A 16,249-nucleotide genomic window follows, 5' to 3' on the forward strand; every position below is an offset into this window, starting at 1 on the left:
CTTGCGGCGCTGAGCCAAAACCTAAAAGTGATAGCTGAGCTCTCCCCACCCCCGCGCGCTCTCCCAGTTCCACTCTGTTCTTCAGTTCGTTTTGACCGCTTAAAGGTGGTGTAGGGTTTCACGTTCCTTTTCCCACCCCTGGAAAACACACTTGGCATTTACAGTTTCTTAGTTAAGCTTTCTAAAAACAACCTTCAATACTTGAGGGAACAGTATTCCACTTTTTTCGTTTTGCATAACATTTTTTTTTTTTTTTGAGGCTTCTGGGTCACGCCCGAGTCAACTAAAAAGTTAGGTTTCGTAAAAATGGACGTACTTAGTAAAGGTCTTTTTTGTTTCTTGCTGTATACTCTTCATTACTCTTTCTATTTGGAGATACGGCAAACAACATCAAACAAAATTTTTTTCTTTACAATTTTGTTGCTGTCACTTGTTTTTGATTTCAAGTAAAGAGAAGAAAATGAAATCTCATTACAGCCAACAGTTCTGGTTTGTAAATTATTTAAGAAAAGTTAGCATGCAATTTTTTAATTCTTGCTTTTTAGTGTCTCAAGTAAAATACGAATACATTTTGTTTGTAGAAGCTCAATACAAATGAAGCAAAAATCCCTTTGATCCCTCCCATTCAATTTCACTCCGCCACCCTTAGAAATAATATTTTCTGTTTTCTGAATATTCTTCCAGACCTTTTTGTTTGCATTTTTTTTTTTTTTTTTGAGGCGGAGTCTCGCTCTGTCGCCCGGACTGGAGTGCAGTGGCCAGATCTCAGCTCACTGCAAGCTCCGCCTCCCGGGTTTACGCCATTCTCCTGCCTCAGCCTCCCGAGTAGCTGGGACTACAGGCGCCCGCCACCTCGCCCGGCTAGTTTTTGTATTTTTAGTAGAGGCGGGGTTTCACCGTGTTAGCCAGGATGGACCTCGTGATCCGCCCGTCTCAGCCTCCCAAAGTGCTGGGATTACAGGCTTGAGCCACCGCGCCCGGCCTTTGTTTGCATTCTTACAAGTACATATGTATATGTGCAAATGCTAGGGGTTGTGTGTGTGTGTGAGAGACACCTGAATACATGGTGTCATATCGTAAACATTGTTTTAACTTCTCCACATTTTGGAGATCTTTCCATGGCAGTAAAAATAGATTATGTCTTTTAAATTATTACATAGTATGTAATATTGTGAAGTACCGTAGTGTACTCAACCATTATTCTTTAAGTGGACGTTCGCCCTTACAGCATTGTAATGAACATCATTGTACAAGCTTTTGTGCATTTGTTGTAGGATAAGTACCTAGAGTGGTGATTAATCATTTTAAAATTGAACATAGCTAGAGTCTGCTTTTTTAAACTATTTACCAAAAAAAGTGTGCAATATTTCTTTTAGAATTTATTTGTGGAGAGAGAACTTAATTTTAGCTTAATAAAACAAACGTTAACGTTGTTTTGCATGAATACATTGATAATTTGGTCCTTTATGTCAGTTGGACAGTTTAAGTACTTGTATACAGTTCTATATTTTAGTATTTTCCTTTGGTTCAGTTACTTCAGCTATATCTACAAACGGGTTAATTAAAGTATAACAAAACCATATACTTTCTTTTTCCTCTCCTACTCCGACTTCCTAATGGAAATGGAATTTGTATATTGGCTCTAGGGGAATTGAAGTTTCACTGACTATAGTAGAAACCCTGAATTATAGTTTTTCAGATGTATATATATACACACACACGTACATACAGGGAGTTCTTTATCTTAAATAGTATTTTAAATATGATATATACTCTTAAAATAAGACATTTTTGGAATGACTTCCTTTAAAAGTGGTTTTCTAAGTACTTGAAAATACTTTTTGAAAGTATCGAAACTTGAAAATGTTTTCAAAGAACTAATTGATTGGCCTTTACCCTTAGTAGACCTTTGTGCTGTTATTCAACTCTTCTATACTACAGTGCTGATCTTGGCCTTGCATTCAGGAAACAGCAAAATCCACATTGGTAATGTTTGAATTAGTGATTTTTTTTAAAAAATGACTTTCCCTCCCAGTTTTATTGGGATATAATTGACAATTAAAAATTGTTATATTTAAGGTGTACAACTTAATAACTTCATATACAATCAAGTTAGTTAACATATCCATCACGTCACATAATTACCATCTTTTTTTGTGTGTGGCGATAAAATGACTTTATTTAAAGTTTAGTACTCTTGGCTGGGTGCGGTGGCTTACGCCTGTAATCCCAGCACTTTTGGGAGGCCAAGGCGGGTAGATCACTAGAGGTCAGGAGTTCAAGACCAGCCTGGCCAACATGGTGAAACCCCAGTCTCTACTAAAAATACAAAAATTAGCCGGGCGTGGTGGCGTACGCCTGTAGTCTTAGCTCCTTGGGAGGCAGAAGCAGGAGAATAGCTTGAACCTGGGAGGTGGAGGTTGCAGTGAGCCAAGATTGCACCACTGCACTCCAGCCTGGGTGACAGAGGGAAACTCTGTGTCATAAATAAATAAATAAAGTATGGTACACTTATAAAGCCTTCCTTTTAAAAGTCAAATTCCAAGTTAGGATTTTCCTAAGGAAATAGATTCCTTTTTTTAAGACTTTAATATTTAAACATTATGATTGTCTATCTACAGGGTTGTAGATTTAAGTATTTTTCTGATACATTTTCATTATTTGTATTTCTACAAATTTTTAGCAGTGAATTACTGCTAAATAGTAAAATTGGGATAGAACAAATGGATATTTTTCTTGTAGCTTTTACATTTCCAGTTATTTCACCATAGCATTTGCCCTTTCAATGGTAGTATTCAAACTTTGTAATTGATTTTACATAAACTGATTAATTACCTCCTTTCTTCCCATCAAAGAAAATTACACTTCACCAAACTTCCTGTTATGTTGTGGGAATGAAGATGAATAATTTCCCATATGTTATTTGTGATTAAAAGATGTGTTTACTTAGAGCTGTAGTAACCACAAAATTCACCTGGGCCAATAGAGTGTTGTTTTAGACTAGCATGGATTTCAAGGATAGGCCAGGGGTTTTAATCTTTGTGAGCCTGGTCTAAATTTCAATGTAGAATTTTTTTTTTTGGCGGGAGGCGGGGGCAGGGTGAGGCAGGGTCTTGCTCTGTCCCCCAGGCTGGAGTGCAGTGACACCATCATGGCTAACTACAGCCTCCACCTCCTGGGCTCAAGGCCATCCTCCCACCTCAGCCTCCTGGAATTTTTTTTTTTTAAAGAATAATTATCAAAGTCAGAGGTACCTGTAGGTTTAAATGTAATAGTTTCTCAAATTACTGTATACTAGTTGTAGAGTAGTGCTTTTGGAAATCAGTGATTTATTAGCCACACAGATGTTATTTTCCCATATATATACAGTTTTATAAAGATAAACATCGTTAATAAACTATTATTTCAATACAATGCTGGTTTCTACTCGCATTTCTTTCCTTTTGGACAGACACTCCTACAACTTTCTAACACTTCTAAATTAAAAGATAGCAACTGATAAAGTAATTTTAGGGTACTTTTCGAGGGAGTTTATTATAATGTGTAAAATGTGTAAATTATGATTAGGCAGCCAGTGACAATTTTTTAGTGGAGATTGAATCTCATCTTTCTGTAAGGGGTTTATGAAGTAAATGTCCTTTGAATATCATTAGAGTCAGTATGTATTGAAATGGATAATTTTGTGTGTAGATTACTCTTTAGTGCATCTTGAATATATCTGCATTCTAGATTACCAGGTTCTTCATAATATGTTGCCAAGTTACAGTATATTTATTATATGAAGATTAGTAACTTCTGACTTTTGCCTCTTTTTTTTAGCCATTGGGGAAAAGTTAGTGGAATATTTGTATTTTTTTTCTTTAGTGTTGACATTTCAATGAAAGCTGAAAATTGTATGATTTTAGTATTGAAAAATGACAGTCAATTGTGACAAACATAAGATAGAGTATATTGATAATTCCTTAAGGCAAGACACCAAAGGCATATTAGCAATCATGACAACCGTAGACGCTATGATAGCTGTACTGTGGGTTTCATTGCTTCCTGAAATAGGATGAATCAAGTTATAAGTGCTTAGAAGGTTTAGAAGCTTCTGGTAGCATAGAGCTTATGTTACAGATATGCTTTAGATCAGTGTTTTAAAAATGTTTTAAAAACGATCCGTGATAAAAATACATTTATGTGGCAACCTGTGATATACACAACGAAAATAAAGGATTCCCTAGATGTATATATAAGCCTTACTAGATGGGATGCATTCTGTTTTTTTTCATATTCTTAAAACTGTTGGTATTGAGCTGGTGGAATATGCACTAATGGGTCTCAGCTTGAGGTTTGGAAAATTGTTCTAGATGGTGTGTAGTTCTTATAATTGTAATTTAATGTCGCTTCAGGTTTAAGGTGGGTAGTTTTCCACAAGTACTTGAAGGAGATTAAAAAAATTTTTTTTTAAACACTGCTGATGGCTAACGGAGAAAATGTAAATAGTGAACCTTCATGTACATCTTGGAAAAAATAACTAGGGTTGAACACTTTTAAATCTTCTTGGGTAGGTATCTACTGTGAGATTGCTGAGTTGTATGGTAAGTATGTTTAACTTTATAAGAAACTTCCAGACTGTCTTCCAAAGTAATTCTACCGTACTGCATTCCCAGCAGCAGTATATGAGAGTTCCAATTGCTCTACATTGTCATGAGCATTTGGTGTAATGAGTCTTCCTAATTGTAGCCTTCATGGTAGGTGTGTAGAAATATATCATTGTTGTTTTAATTTGCATTTCTCTTTTTTTGTTTTTGAGACGGAGTTTCGCCCCAGGCTGGAGTGCAACGGTGTGATCTTGGCTTACCGCAGCCTCCGTGTTCTGGGTTCAAGAGATTCTTCTGCCTCAGCCTCCCAAGTAGCTGGGATTACAGGCATGCGCCACCATGCCCGGCTAATGTTGTATTTTTAGTAGAGATGGGGTTTCTCCATGTTGGTCAGCCTGGTCTTGAACTCCCGACCTCAAGTGATCCGCCCGCTTTGGCCTCCCAAAGTGCTGGGACTACAGGCGTGAGCCACTGCGTCTGGCCTTTAATTTGCGTTTCTCTAATGATTAGTGATGTTGAGTATCTTTTCGTGGCTTTTATTTCTGTTTTATTTATTTTATAGTCTGGTTAAATGTTCAGGTTTACTTTTTAATATTGTAAGAATTCTAAAATTATTTAAATAACAAGTCCTTAATCAGATATATATTTTACAAATATTTTCTCTCAGTTTGTGTCTTTTTTTTTTTAACAGGTTCTTTTATAGATCATACTTTTTATGTCCTATCTAAGAATCTTTACCTAAACCAAGGTAACAAAGATTTTTACTTTTTTTTTCCTGGAGATTTTCTCTTTTTACCCCTTGCATTTAGGTCTGTGAACAATTTCGAGTTAAGTTTTATATATGTTGTAAGAGTCAAGTTTCATTTCTTTGCATATTAATGTGCAATTGATCCAACAGTGTGTGTGAAAAGACTACCTTTTCCCTTTTGTTGAAAATAAATTGTCCATAAATGTATACGTCAATTTCTTAGCCACATTGCATCGATCTAGCTTCTTGTCTTTATATCGAGGATTGAAATCAGCTAGTGTGATACTTTAAACTTGTTTTTTTTTGAGATAGTCTTTCTCTGTCGCCCAGGCTAGAGTGCTGGAGTGTAGTGGCTCACTACAAGCTCTGCCTCCTGGGTTCACGCCATTCTTCTGCCTCAGCCTCCTGAGCAGCTGGGACTACAGGCACCTGCCGCCACGCCCGGCTAATTTTTTTGTATTTTTTAGTAGAGACGGGGTTTCACCGTGTTAGCCAGGATGGTCTCGATCTCCTGACTTTGTGATCCGCCCGCCTTGGCTTCCCAAAGTGCTGGGATTACAGGCATGAGCCACGGCGCCCGGCCAAAACTTGGTCTTTTTTTTTTTTTGTTTGAGACGGAGTCTCGCTCTGTCGCCCAGACTGGAGTGCAGTGGCCGGATCTCAGCTCACTGCAAGCTCCGCCTCCTGGGCTAAGGCCATTCTCCTGCCTCAGCCTCCCAAGTAGCTGGGACTACAGGCGCCCGCCACGTCGCCCGGCTATTTTTTTGTATTTTTTTTTAGTAGAGACGGGGTTTCAACGTGTTAGCCAGGATGGTCTCGATCTCCTGACCTCGTGATCCGCCCATCTTGGCCTCCCAAGGTGCTGGGATTACAGGCTTGAGCCACCGCGCCCGGCCCAAAACTTGGTCTTTAAAAAAAAATTTATAGTTATTCTGGCTATTCTGAACCCTTTCCATTTCCATAAAAATTTTAGAACCAGCTTGTCAATTTCTACAAAAAGACTTGGGATTTTGTGTTGAATCTATATATTATTTCAGGGAGAACTGACATGTTTACAATAGTGAATCTTCTCATCTATGGTTCTGGTTTGTCTCCATGTATTCAGCATTCTTTGATTCTTTTGGCAGTGATTTATACTTTTTGGTGTTAGGTTTATCCTTAAATATTTCATATTTTTAATGTTATTTTAGATGATGTTTCTATTTATTTTTACTTTTTATTTGTACAAATTTATGGGTACATATGCAATTTTGTTACATGCGTAGATTGTGCTGTGGTCAAGTGAGGGCTTTTAGGGTATCTATCACCCGAATAACGTTCTTTGTATCCATTAAGTAATATCCTGCCACCTCCTCATTCTTCCACTCCATTCTGTATCATTCCACTCTCTGCATCCGTGTGAACACATTTGTTTAGCACACACTGATAAGTCAGAATATGTCATACTTGTCTTTGTGTGCCTCGCTTGTTTAACCTAAGATAATGACCTCCAGTTCCATTCACGTTGCTGTATATGACATGATTTCATTCATTTTTTTTTTTTTTTTTTGAAATGGAGTCTCGCTCTGTCGCCCAGGCTGTAGTGCAGTGGTGTGATCTCAGCTCACTACAAGCTCCACCTCCCGGGTTCACGCCATTCTCCTGCCTCAGCCTCCCGAGTAGCTGGAACTGCAGGCGCCCGCCACTATGCCTGGCTAATTTTTTTTTTGTATCTTCAGTAGAGACGGGGTTTCACGGTGTTAGCCTCGATCCCCCGACCTCGTGATCCGCCCACCTTGGCCTCCCAAAGTACTGGGATTACAGGGGTAAGCCACCGCTCCCGGCCTGATTTCATTCCTTCTTATAGCTGAATGTTATTCCATTGTGTATATATACCACATTTTTTTTACCTGCTCATCCATTGATGGACACTTAGGTTGATTCCATATCTTTGCTGTTGTGAATAGTGCTGTAGTAAACATACTGGTGCACATATCTTTTAGATATATTAATTTCTTTTCTTTTTTGTAAAAACCTAGTAGTGGGATTGCTGGATGGAAAGGTAGTTCTATTTTTAATTCTTGGAGAAATCTCCATACTGTTTTCCATAGAGGCTGTACTAATTTGCATTCCCACCAATGGTGTGTAAGGGTTCCCTTTCTTTCACATGATAACTAACATTGTTTGTCTTTTTAATAAAAGCCATTCTGACTAGGATAAGGTGATATCCCATTGTGGTTTTGATTTGCATTTCTCTTATGATTGGTAATGTTAAGCATTTTTTCATATACCTGTTGGGTGTATGCTTTTGAAAAATGTCTATTAATCTCTTTTGCCTACTTTTTAATAGGATTGTTAGATTTTTTTGGTTGTTGAATTGTTTGAGTTCCTTGTATAGTCTGGATGTTAGTCCCCTATTGGATGAATAATTTGCAAATATTTTCTGTCATTCAACAGGGTTGGTTGTCTCTTCATTCTGTTGATTATTTCTTCTGCCGTGCAGAAGCTTTTTAGTTTAATTGAGTCCCATTTGTCTGATTTCTAGTATATTTATAGTTTTGGGTCTTACATTTTTGTCTTTAAGCCATCTTGAGTTGATTTTTGTGTTTGGGTGAGAGAGAGGCATTCAATTGCATTCCTCTGCATGTGGATATCTTTCTTAGCACCACTGATTGAAGGGGGTTTCCTTTCCACAATATATGTTCTTATCGGCTTTGTCAAACATCAGTTGGCTGCAAGTATGTGACTTTATTTCCGGCTTCTCTATTCTGTTCCATTGACCTGTGTGTCTTATTTTTATACCAGTAACCTGCTGTTCTGGTTAGTATAGTCTTGTAATATAGTTTGAAGTCAGATAATGTGATGCCTCCAGCTTTATTCTTTTTGCTCAGCATTGCTTTGGCTATTGGGGCTCCTTTTTGGTTCCATATGAATTTTAGGATTGTTTTTTCTAATTTTGCAAAAAATTATCTTGGTATTTTGATAGGGATTGTATTGAATCTGTAGGTTACTTTGTACAGTATGATCATTTTAATGATATTCTTCTGAATATCCAATGATCATGGGATGTTTTTCCATTTGTATCATGTATAATTTCTTTTAGCAGTGTTTTGTAGGTCTCCTTGTAGAGATTTTTTTTTTTTTTTTACTTCTGGTTAAATATATTCCTAGTTTGTGTGTGCGTCTGTGTGTGTGTGTGTGTTTTATAATTTCCTTTTTTCTTTTTGAGACAGAGTCTCACTCTGTCACCCAGGCTGGAGTGCAGTGGCGGAATCTCGGCTCACTACAACCTCCGCCTCCCAGGTTCAAGCGACTCTCCTGCCTTAGCCACCGGAGTAGCTGGGACTACAGGTGTGCGCCACCATGCCCAGCTAATTTTTTTTGTGTGTGTGTGTATTTTTAGTAAAGACAGGGTTTCACCATGTTGGCCAGATGGTCTCAATCTCTTGACCTCGTGATCCACCTGCCTTGGCCTCCCAAAGTGCTGAGATTACAGGCATGAGCCACCACACCTGGCCTTTTTTTTGTTTTTTGTAGCTATTGTAAATGGGATTGTGTTCTTGATTTGATTTTCATCTTGAATCATTATTGGTGTGTAGAAACACTACTAATTTTTGTATGTTGATTTTGTATCTTGCAAGTTTACTGAATTCATTTACCAAATCTAAGAGTTTTGTGTGGAGTCTTTAGGTTTTTCTAGATATAAGATGATATCATCATTAAACAGGGATAATTTGACTCCTTTCTTTATAATTTTGATGCCTTTTGTTTCATTCTCCTGCCTAATTGCTGTGGTTAGGACTTCCAATACTATATTGAAGTGTGGCATACTATATTGAAGAGTAGGCATCCTTGTTTTCTTCCAGTTCTTAAAGGAATGCTTTCAACTTTTCCCTATTCAGTATCATGTTAGTTACAGGTTTATCATATATGGCCTTTATTATTTTGAGGTATGATCTTTCTGTGCTTAGTTTACTGAGGGTTTTTCTTATGAAGGGATGTTTAATTTTATTAAATGCTTTTTTCGCATCTATTAAGATGATCGTATGGTTTTTGTCCTTCATTCTGTTGATATGGTGTATCCCATTTATTGATTTGCATATGTTGACCCATCCTTGCATTCCCGGTATAAAACCCACTTGATCATTGTGTGTTATCTTTTTGATTTGGTGTTGGATTTGGTTTGCCAGTATTTCGTTGAGGATTTTTGCATTTGTGTTCATTAGTTTGTAGTTTTCTTTTTATTCTGTATCCTTTGTCTTGTGTCCTTCTTTGGTTTTGTTATCAGGGTGATTAATGGCCTTATAGAATAAGTTAGGGAGGGGCCTGTCCTTGATTTTTTGGAATAGTTTCAGGAGTATTGATATTACTTCTTTGTACATTGGGTAGAATTTAACTGTGAAGCCATCTGGTACTGGGCTTTTCTTTGCTGGGAAATTGTAAAAATTACTGATTAATTCTTGGCTGCTCATTACTGGTCTATTCAGATTTTCTATTTCTTCCTGGTTCAGTCTTGGTAGGTTGTGTTTTTCTGGGAATGTATCTATTTCCTGTAGGTTTTCTAGTTTATGAATATAAAGTTCATTATAGTCTATGTTAATCTTTGTACTTCTGTGGAATCAGTTGTAATGTCTCCTTTTTCATTTCTTGATTTTGTCTCTTCTCCCTTCTTTTCTTGGTTAGTCTGGCTAGTGGTTTATCAATTTTTTTAATCTCTTTGAAGAACCAGCTTTTCATTTCATTGACCTTTTGTGTTTTTTTTTTTTAGTCCATATTTCATTTGGTTCTGCTCTGATCTTTATTTATTTTCTTCTGCTACTTTTGGGTTTGGTTTGTTCTTGCTTTTCTAGTTCCTCGAGATGCGTTCTTAGATTATTAATTTGTAATCTTTCCACTTTTTGTTGTGGGAATTTATTGCTGTGTTCTTCTTAGCACTGCTTTTGCTGTATCCACAGGTTTGGTGTGTTGTATTTCCGTTTTCATTTGTTTCAAAAAAATTTTTTTAAATTTCTGTCCTAATTTCTTCATTGACCCTATTGTCATTCAGGAGCATGTTGTTTAATTTCTGTGTATTTGTATGGTTTGTAAAGTTTCTCTTGGTATTGATTTCTAGTTTTATTCTGCTGTTATGTGAGAAGGCACTTGATATTTCAGTTTAAAAAAATTTGTTGAGACTTTGTTTTGTGGCTTAAGATATGGTCTGTCTTGGAGAATGTTCCATATGTTGACGAGAATATTGTATATTCTGCAGTTGTTGGATAGAATGTTTTGTAAATGTCTGTTAAGCCCATTTGGTCTAAAGTCCAGTTTAAGTCCAGTGTTTCTTTGCTGATTATTTGTCCAGATGATCTGTCTAATGCTGTAAGTGGGATGTTGAAGTTTCCCACTATTGTGTTGCAGTGTATCTCCTTCTTTAGGTCTAGTAATATTTGTTTTATGACTGTCAGTACTCCAGTGTTGGGTGCAAATATATATTTAGAATTGTTATATATTCTTGCTGAGTTAGTCTCTTTAATATTATATAACCACTTTCTTAGTCCTTTTTTTTTTTTTTTTTTTTAACTGTTTTTAGATGGTTTTTTTCTCTTGCCATTTTTAGGATTCACTCTTTCACTTTGACTTCAGACAGTCTGATTATAATGTTGCCATGGTGAGACCTTTTTACACTGTATTTGTTTGGTGATTGCTGAGCCTCTCATATCTGGATCTCTAAATCTCTTAACTATCAGTCATCTGTCCTGTGCTGTGCCAAGGATGAAATAATTCTGTGTTTTGTCTGTCCTTGGTAGAACTTGTCACCCCCAAGTAAGAACTAAGGCTCTGAGAAAATAAGTTTTGTCCAGCCTAAGTGTAGTATGTTCAAGTCAGATGTTTAAACCTAATTCCAACATTTCTTGCCCCAACCATCTCTATAAGTGATAATTAATTCTCAACTAGTCTAGTAAAGGAGATAGGTATGTGAATAAACAAATTACAAAGTTGTAATTTATTTAATGGTTTAATGATTACAGAACCATTAAAAATGAGGAATAGCTGTATATTTATTGTCATTGAAATACGTTCACCATGTGTTATTTTATTTTATTTTTTTGAGACGGAGTCTCACTCTGTTGCCCAGGCTGGAGTACAGTGGCACGACCTCGGCTCACTGCAGCCTCTGCCTCCCAGGTTCAAGTGATTCTCCTACCTCAGCCTCCCAAGTAGCTGGGACTACAGGTGCCCGTCACCACACCCAGCTAATTTTTATATTTTTAGTAGAGATGGGGTTTTGACATGTTGGTCAGGCTGGTCCTAAACTCTGGACTTCAGGTGATCTACCCACCTTGGCCTCCCAAAGTACTGGGATTACAGGTGTGAGCCACCATGCCCAGCCGTCACCATATGTTATTGGGTGGTAATACAGATTCTAGAACAGAATGAATATCATGATCCCAGTCGTTTATTCACTGATTCAGCAAATGTATATTGAATGCATACTTTGTGGCAGGCACTGTGTTAGGTATTTGGAATACATGGGTGAACAAAGCAGTGTTCTTATGGAGTTTGTAACCTATTAACATAGAAAGAATGCCAGAGTAGAGACAGAATTATAAGAGGCAGCTTGAGGTACAGAGAGATTTGAGTTGGAAGCCACAATGGTGAGTTCATTCATAACAAGTGCGTAATTCTTGGTAGAAGATTCTAGATACTTTGGATTTCTGAACATCTTGGGAGCAGAGGCACTAATCGTTATGTTCTGGACTATCTTTTCAGTGAGGTTTATATAGTGAATAGCCTTGGAATATATAACAATTCTAAATACATATTTACGCCCAACACTGGAGTACTGAGAGCCTCTTGAGCCAAAGACAAGTTTGTTGTTCAGTTTAATAACGTCTCATTAGGGATAAAGGTCAGGCAGGTTTGCTTGATATAAGATTTGGGTTCCCCCAGTTCAAGATTCCTCAGCTGTAATTAAAACCCATTGCATGCACAGCATCTACCCAGGCCTCTCCAAGTTGCCCTATGGGACTTGGAAGACAAGAGGAACCAGTGTGAACCTAAAGCTCATACTACTTGCCATACATGAGTAGTAAAATTTTTTGCCTCTGACTTAGGAGTCTGGTGTTTTTTGCTAGCATCCAAGAAAGGTGGCAGTCCAACTGGTTACCTTGCAAATAGGCCAGACCCTTCACAGCTTTTAATGCATTCACATGTGAGTTTATTTTTATTTTAATTTGAGGAGGCTCAGTTTTATTTTATTTTTATTTTTTATTTTTTATTTATTTTTTTGAGACGGAGTCTTGCTCTGTCACCCAGGCTGGAGTGCAGTGGCCAGATCTCAGCTCACTGCAAGCTCCTCCTCTTGGGTTCATGCCATTCTCCTGCCTCAGCCTCCCAAGTAGCTGGGACTACAGGCGCCCGCCACCTCGCTCGGCTAGTTTTTTGTATTTTTTAGTAGAGACGGGGTTTCACCGTGTTAGCCAGGATGGTCTCGATCTCCTGACCTCGTGATCCGCCCGTCTCGGCCTCCCAAAGTGCTGGGATTACAGGCTTGAGCCACCGCGCCGGGCCCGAGGCTCAGTTTTATTAAGGTACCGTTCTTATTTTATGGTGGCTTTCAGCTTCTATTTCTTGGTATTACATTTAATTACTAAAAGGGTAGTGGATGTTTTTGCTAGTTTGCTCTAGAAGCATACTTTATGAGATGTCTGGACGATGCAATAAATTTTATCTCCGAAGTCATATATAACAATGTCATTCAAAAGCTATCTAACCACAATGTATTATGCCTCTGTACATGTTCTAATGTATAAATATCATATATAAGAGTTCTTGCTAAAACAGCTTACTTTATCTTTTATTCTTATGTTCTACCACGATTTTCTCCAGACTGAAAGGCTAGAGCCATGTTTTCAAACCCAGGTTTTAAAATTTTGACAAAAAGTTTCCAATACTTTAATATTTTAGTGAGTTTTAATTGCTGTTATATTGTTAATTTGAATACTTTGTTTCTTAACTCCTATAACTCAACGAGATTACCAATCCTTTGGCCAAAAGGAAATGAGTGTTTTTTTTTTTTTTTTTTTTTGAGACGGAGTCTCGCTCTGTCGCCCAGGCTGGAGTGCAGTGGCCAGATCTCAGCTCACTGCAAGCTCTGCCTCCCGGGTTCACGCTATTCTCCTGCCTCAGCCTCCGGAGTAGCTGGGACTACAGGCGCCCACCACCTCACCCGGCTAGTTTTTTTGTATTTTTTAGTAGAGACGAGGTTTCACCGTGTTAGCCAGGATGGTCTCGATCTCCTGACCTCGTGATCCGCCCGTCTTGGCCTCCCAAAGTGCTGGGATTACAGGCTTGAGCCACCGCGCCCGGCCACAAGGAAATGAGTTTTTAAGAATTTATCTTTTTTACCGAAGTTAGAATCTTTTTACAAGCGAAAATCAGATTTGAAAAGTTAATTACCTAAAGTACAACCTATTTCATGAAAACACGTTACTAAATTTCACTAGGTTGTTTTATTCCAGTAAATTTAGAAACCATAGAGCATCTCCCTCCCCAAAATAAAAGCCCCCGTAATTATCCATAATTATTTTTTAACCTATATGTTCATCCTTTACGTAGCCATCTTACTAGTTAAATAACATGGAGAAAGAAGTAAAACAAATGGCTTCAAGAATCTCTTGTTTTTGACATGGAATGGCAAGAAAGTGCAATAGAGAAATCTGCCCTTTGTGACAATATACAGAAAGTATAGGCAGGTTTAATTTTATGAGAGATCTCATCAGCCTGGTTACTTAATTATTGTTCTTTGTTGTAAATTCAGCCTTCCTTCATTACAGCTTCTGAATAAACATGTTTTTTGATCTGTGTTTGGTAAAGATGATTCATTCCTTAAAGGGACAGATTTCTCTTTTTCAAAGAAGGAACTTACTCTGTTTTTGCAGTATTTAAACTAGTCTGCTATTGATGGATATTTATACTGATTTTTAATGTCAGATTTCATCATTGTAATGTTAACTTTAACATTTCTGAAATGGAGAAACATTTAAAAATACTTGGTACTGGCCGAGCGCGGTGGCTCAAGCCTATAATCCCAGCACTTTGGGAGGCCGAGACGGGCGGATCACGAGGTCAGGAGATCGAGACCATCCTGGCTAACACGGTGAAACCCCGTCTCTACTAAAAATACAAAAACTAGCCGGGTGAGGTGGCGGGCGCCTGTAGTCCCAGCTACTCGGGAGGCTGAGGCAGGAGAATGGCGTGAACCTGGGAGGCGGAGCTTGCAGTGAGCTGAGATCTGGCCACTGCACTCCAGTCCAGGCGACAGAGTGAGACTCCATCTCAAAAAAAAAAAAAAAAAAAAAAAAAAAAAAATAGTTGAAACTTACTATTGCTGTTTGCCATCCTATTTAAAATTAAAAACCTTACTCCCTACCTCCAGTCACCTTTTATCTCTTTTTCCTGCTTTATTTTTCCACATAGCACTATACTAACTTATAGCACTTATACCAATTGTTTATTGTTTTTCTCCTCTCATAAGCAGGCATAAATCTTTTTGTTTTACCAGTGTAAAATATACTTTATCTGACACAGAGTGAGTACTCAATAAATATTTGTTGAATGAATGAATGAAGAAAAGTATGAGTGTCTGTTATGGTCCAGATACCGTGCTCAGCCCTTTCTGTCCTTGAATGATTTTGTTCTTAAAATAAATACAGGCTGGGCGCGGTGGCTCACACCTGTAATCCTAGCACTTTGGGAGGCCGACGTGGGTGGATCACTTGAGGTCAGGAGTTTGAGACTAGCCTGGCCAACATGGTGAAATCCCGTCTCTATTGAAAATACAGAAATTAGCTGGGCATGGTACTGCGTGCCTGTGATCCCAGCCACTCGGGAGGCTGAGGAAGGAGAATTGGTTGAACCTGGGAGGAAGAGGTTGCAGTGAGCTGAGATTCCAGCCTGGGCGATAGAGCAAAACTGTGTGTCAACAAACAAACAAACAAAAAACTGCATGAGGTAGAGGTATTTTAATGAGGAAAGTAAGTCTTAGGATGAGGTTAAATTGCCCAGTATCACTCAGTTTATAAATGGTGGAGCTGAAGTTAGAGCTTGAATTTACTTTTCATGCCAGATCCGAGCCTCCTAATTTCAACGTTATATTTTTCTCAGCAACAAATTGTGTGATTTATTTTATGTGTTCTTTCTTTCTAAACAGGAAGAAGAGAATTTATCCAAAGATTAAAACTTGAAGCAACCCTTAATGTGCATGATGGCTGTGTAAGTAATAGTTAATTCTCAACTCTGAAGGGCTTTGACATTAAGTGTTTAAGTGTTTGATGAAATGTCCCAATCCTCCCAGAAAGGATTGTGACTGTAATAAAATGGGAGAGTAAAGTTTTACATTAAAATATAAAATTAAAATTTGCATTTAGAAGAGTGTATGCAAGATTTTTTAAAGTGCAGATGAGTTTTCTAATATTATGGAAGGGCTTCCATCTCATTCACTGTGCTGAAACTGCTTTTGTGACTTCATGTCTCCAAATGTAGTGGTCACTTCTTAGAAACTTTAGACATATCACTCAAACATATCTTCTTTTTTTTCTTTCTTTTTTTTTGGGGGGGACAGAGTCTCGCTCTATCGCCCAGGCTGGAGTGCAGTGGTGCGATCTCGGCTCACTGCAAGCTCTGTCTCCCGAGTTCACGGCCATTCTCCTGTCTCAGCCTCCTGAGTAGCTGGGACTACAGGCACCTGCCACCAAGCCCGGCTAATTTTTTTGTATTTTTTTAGTAGAGATGGGGTTTTACCGTGTTAGCCAGGATGGTCTCTATCTCCTGACCTGGTGATCTGCCTGTCTTGGCCTCCCAGAGTACTGGGATTATAGGCGTGAGCCACCGTGCCCGACCATATCCTCTTTTTTGAAATACTTTTTCTCTTGGCTTTTGCTAGCACCACAGT

The 16,249-nt window shown here is 38.1% G+C and overlaps 1 protein-coding gene across 10 annotated transcripts in view; it reads left to right on the forward strand.

The window, feature by feature from the left end:
- Nucleotides 1-16,249, forward strand: part of DCAF6 (DDB1 and CUL4 associated factor 6) — a 142,436-nt gene that overhangs the window by 1,266 nt on the left and 124,921 nt on the right. For all 10 annotated transcript variants that reach the window (XM_033198758.1, XM_033198759.1, XM_033198755.1 and 7 more), the window contains exon 2: nt 15,509-15,570. Coding sequence is in view for 6 of the 10 variants with exons in the window: in XM_033198749.1 (XP_033054640.1) it covers nt 15,509-15,570 (62 nt within the window). In the remaining 4 variants the exon portion in view is untranslated. The remainder of the gene's footprint in view (nt 1-15,508; nt 15,571-16,249) is intronic.

Source organism: Trachypithecus francoisi, unplaced genomic scaffold, assembly GCF_009764315.1.
Source record: "Trachypithecus francoisi isolate TF-2019V2 unplaced genomic scaffold, Tfra_2.0 Lachesis_group5, whole genome shotgun sequence".
In the NCBI taxonomy this organism is placed as follows: Eukaryota; Metazoa; Chordata; class Mammalia; order Primates; family Cercopithecidae; genus Trachypithecus; species Trachypithecus francoisi.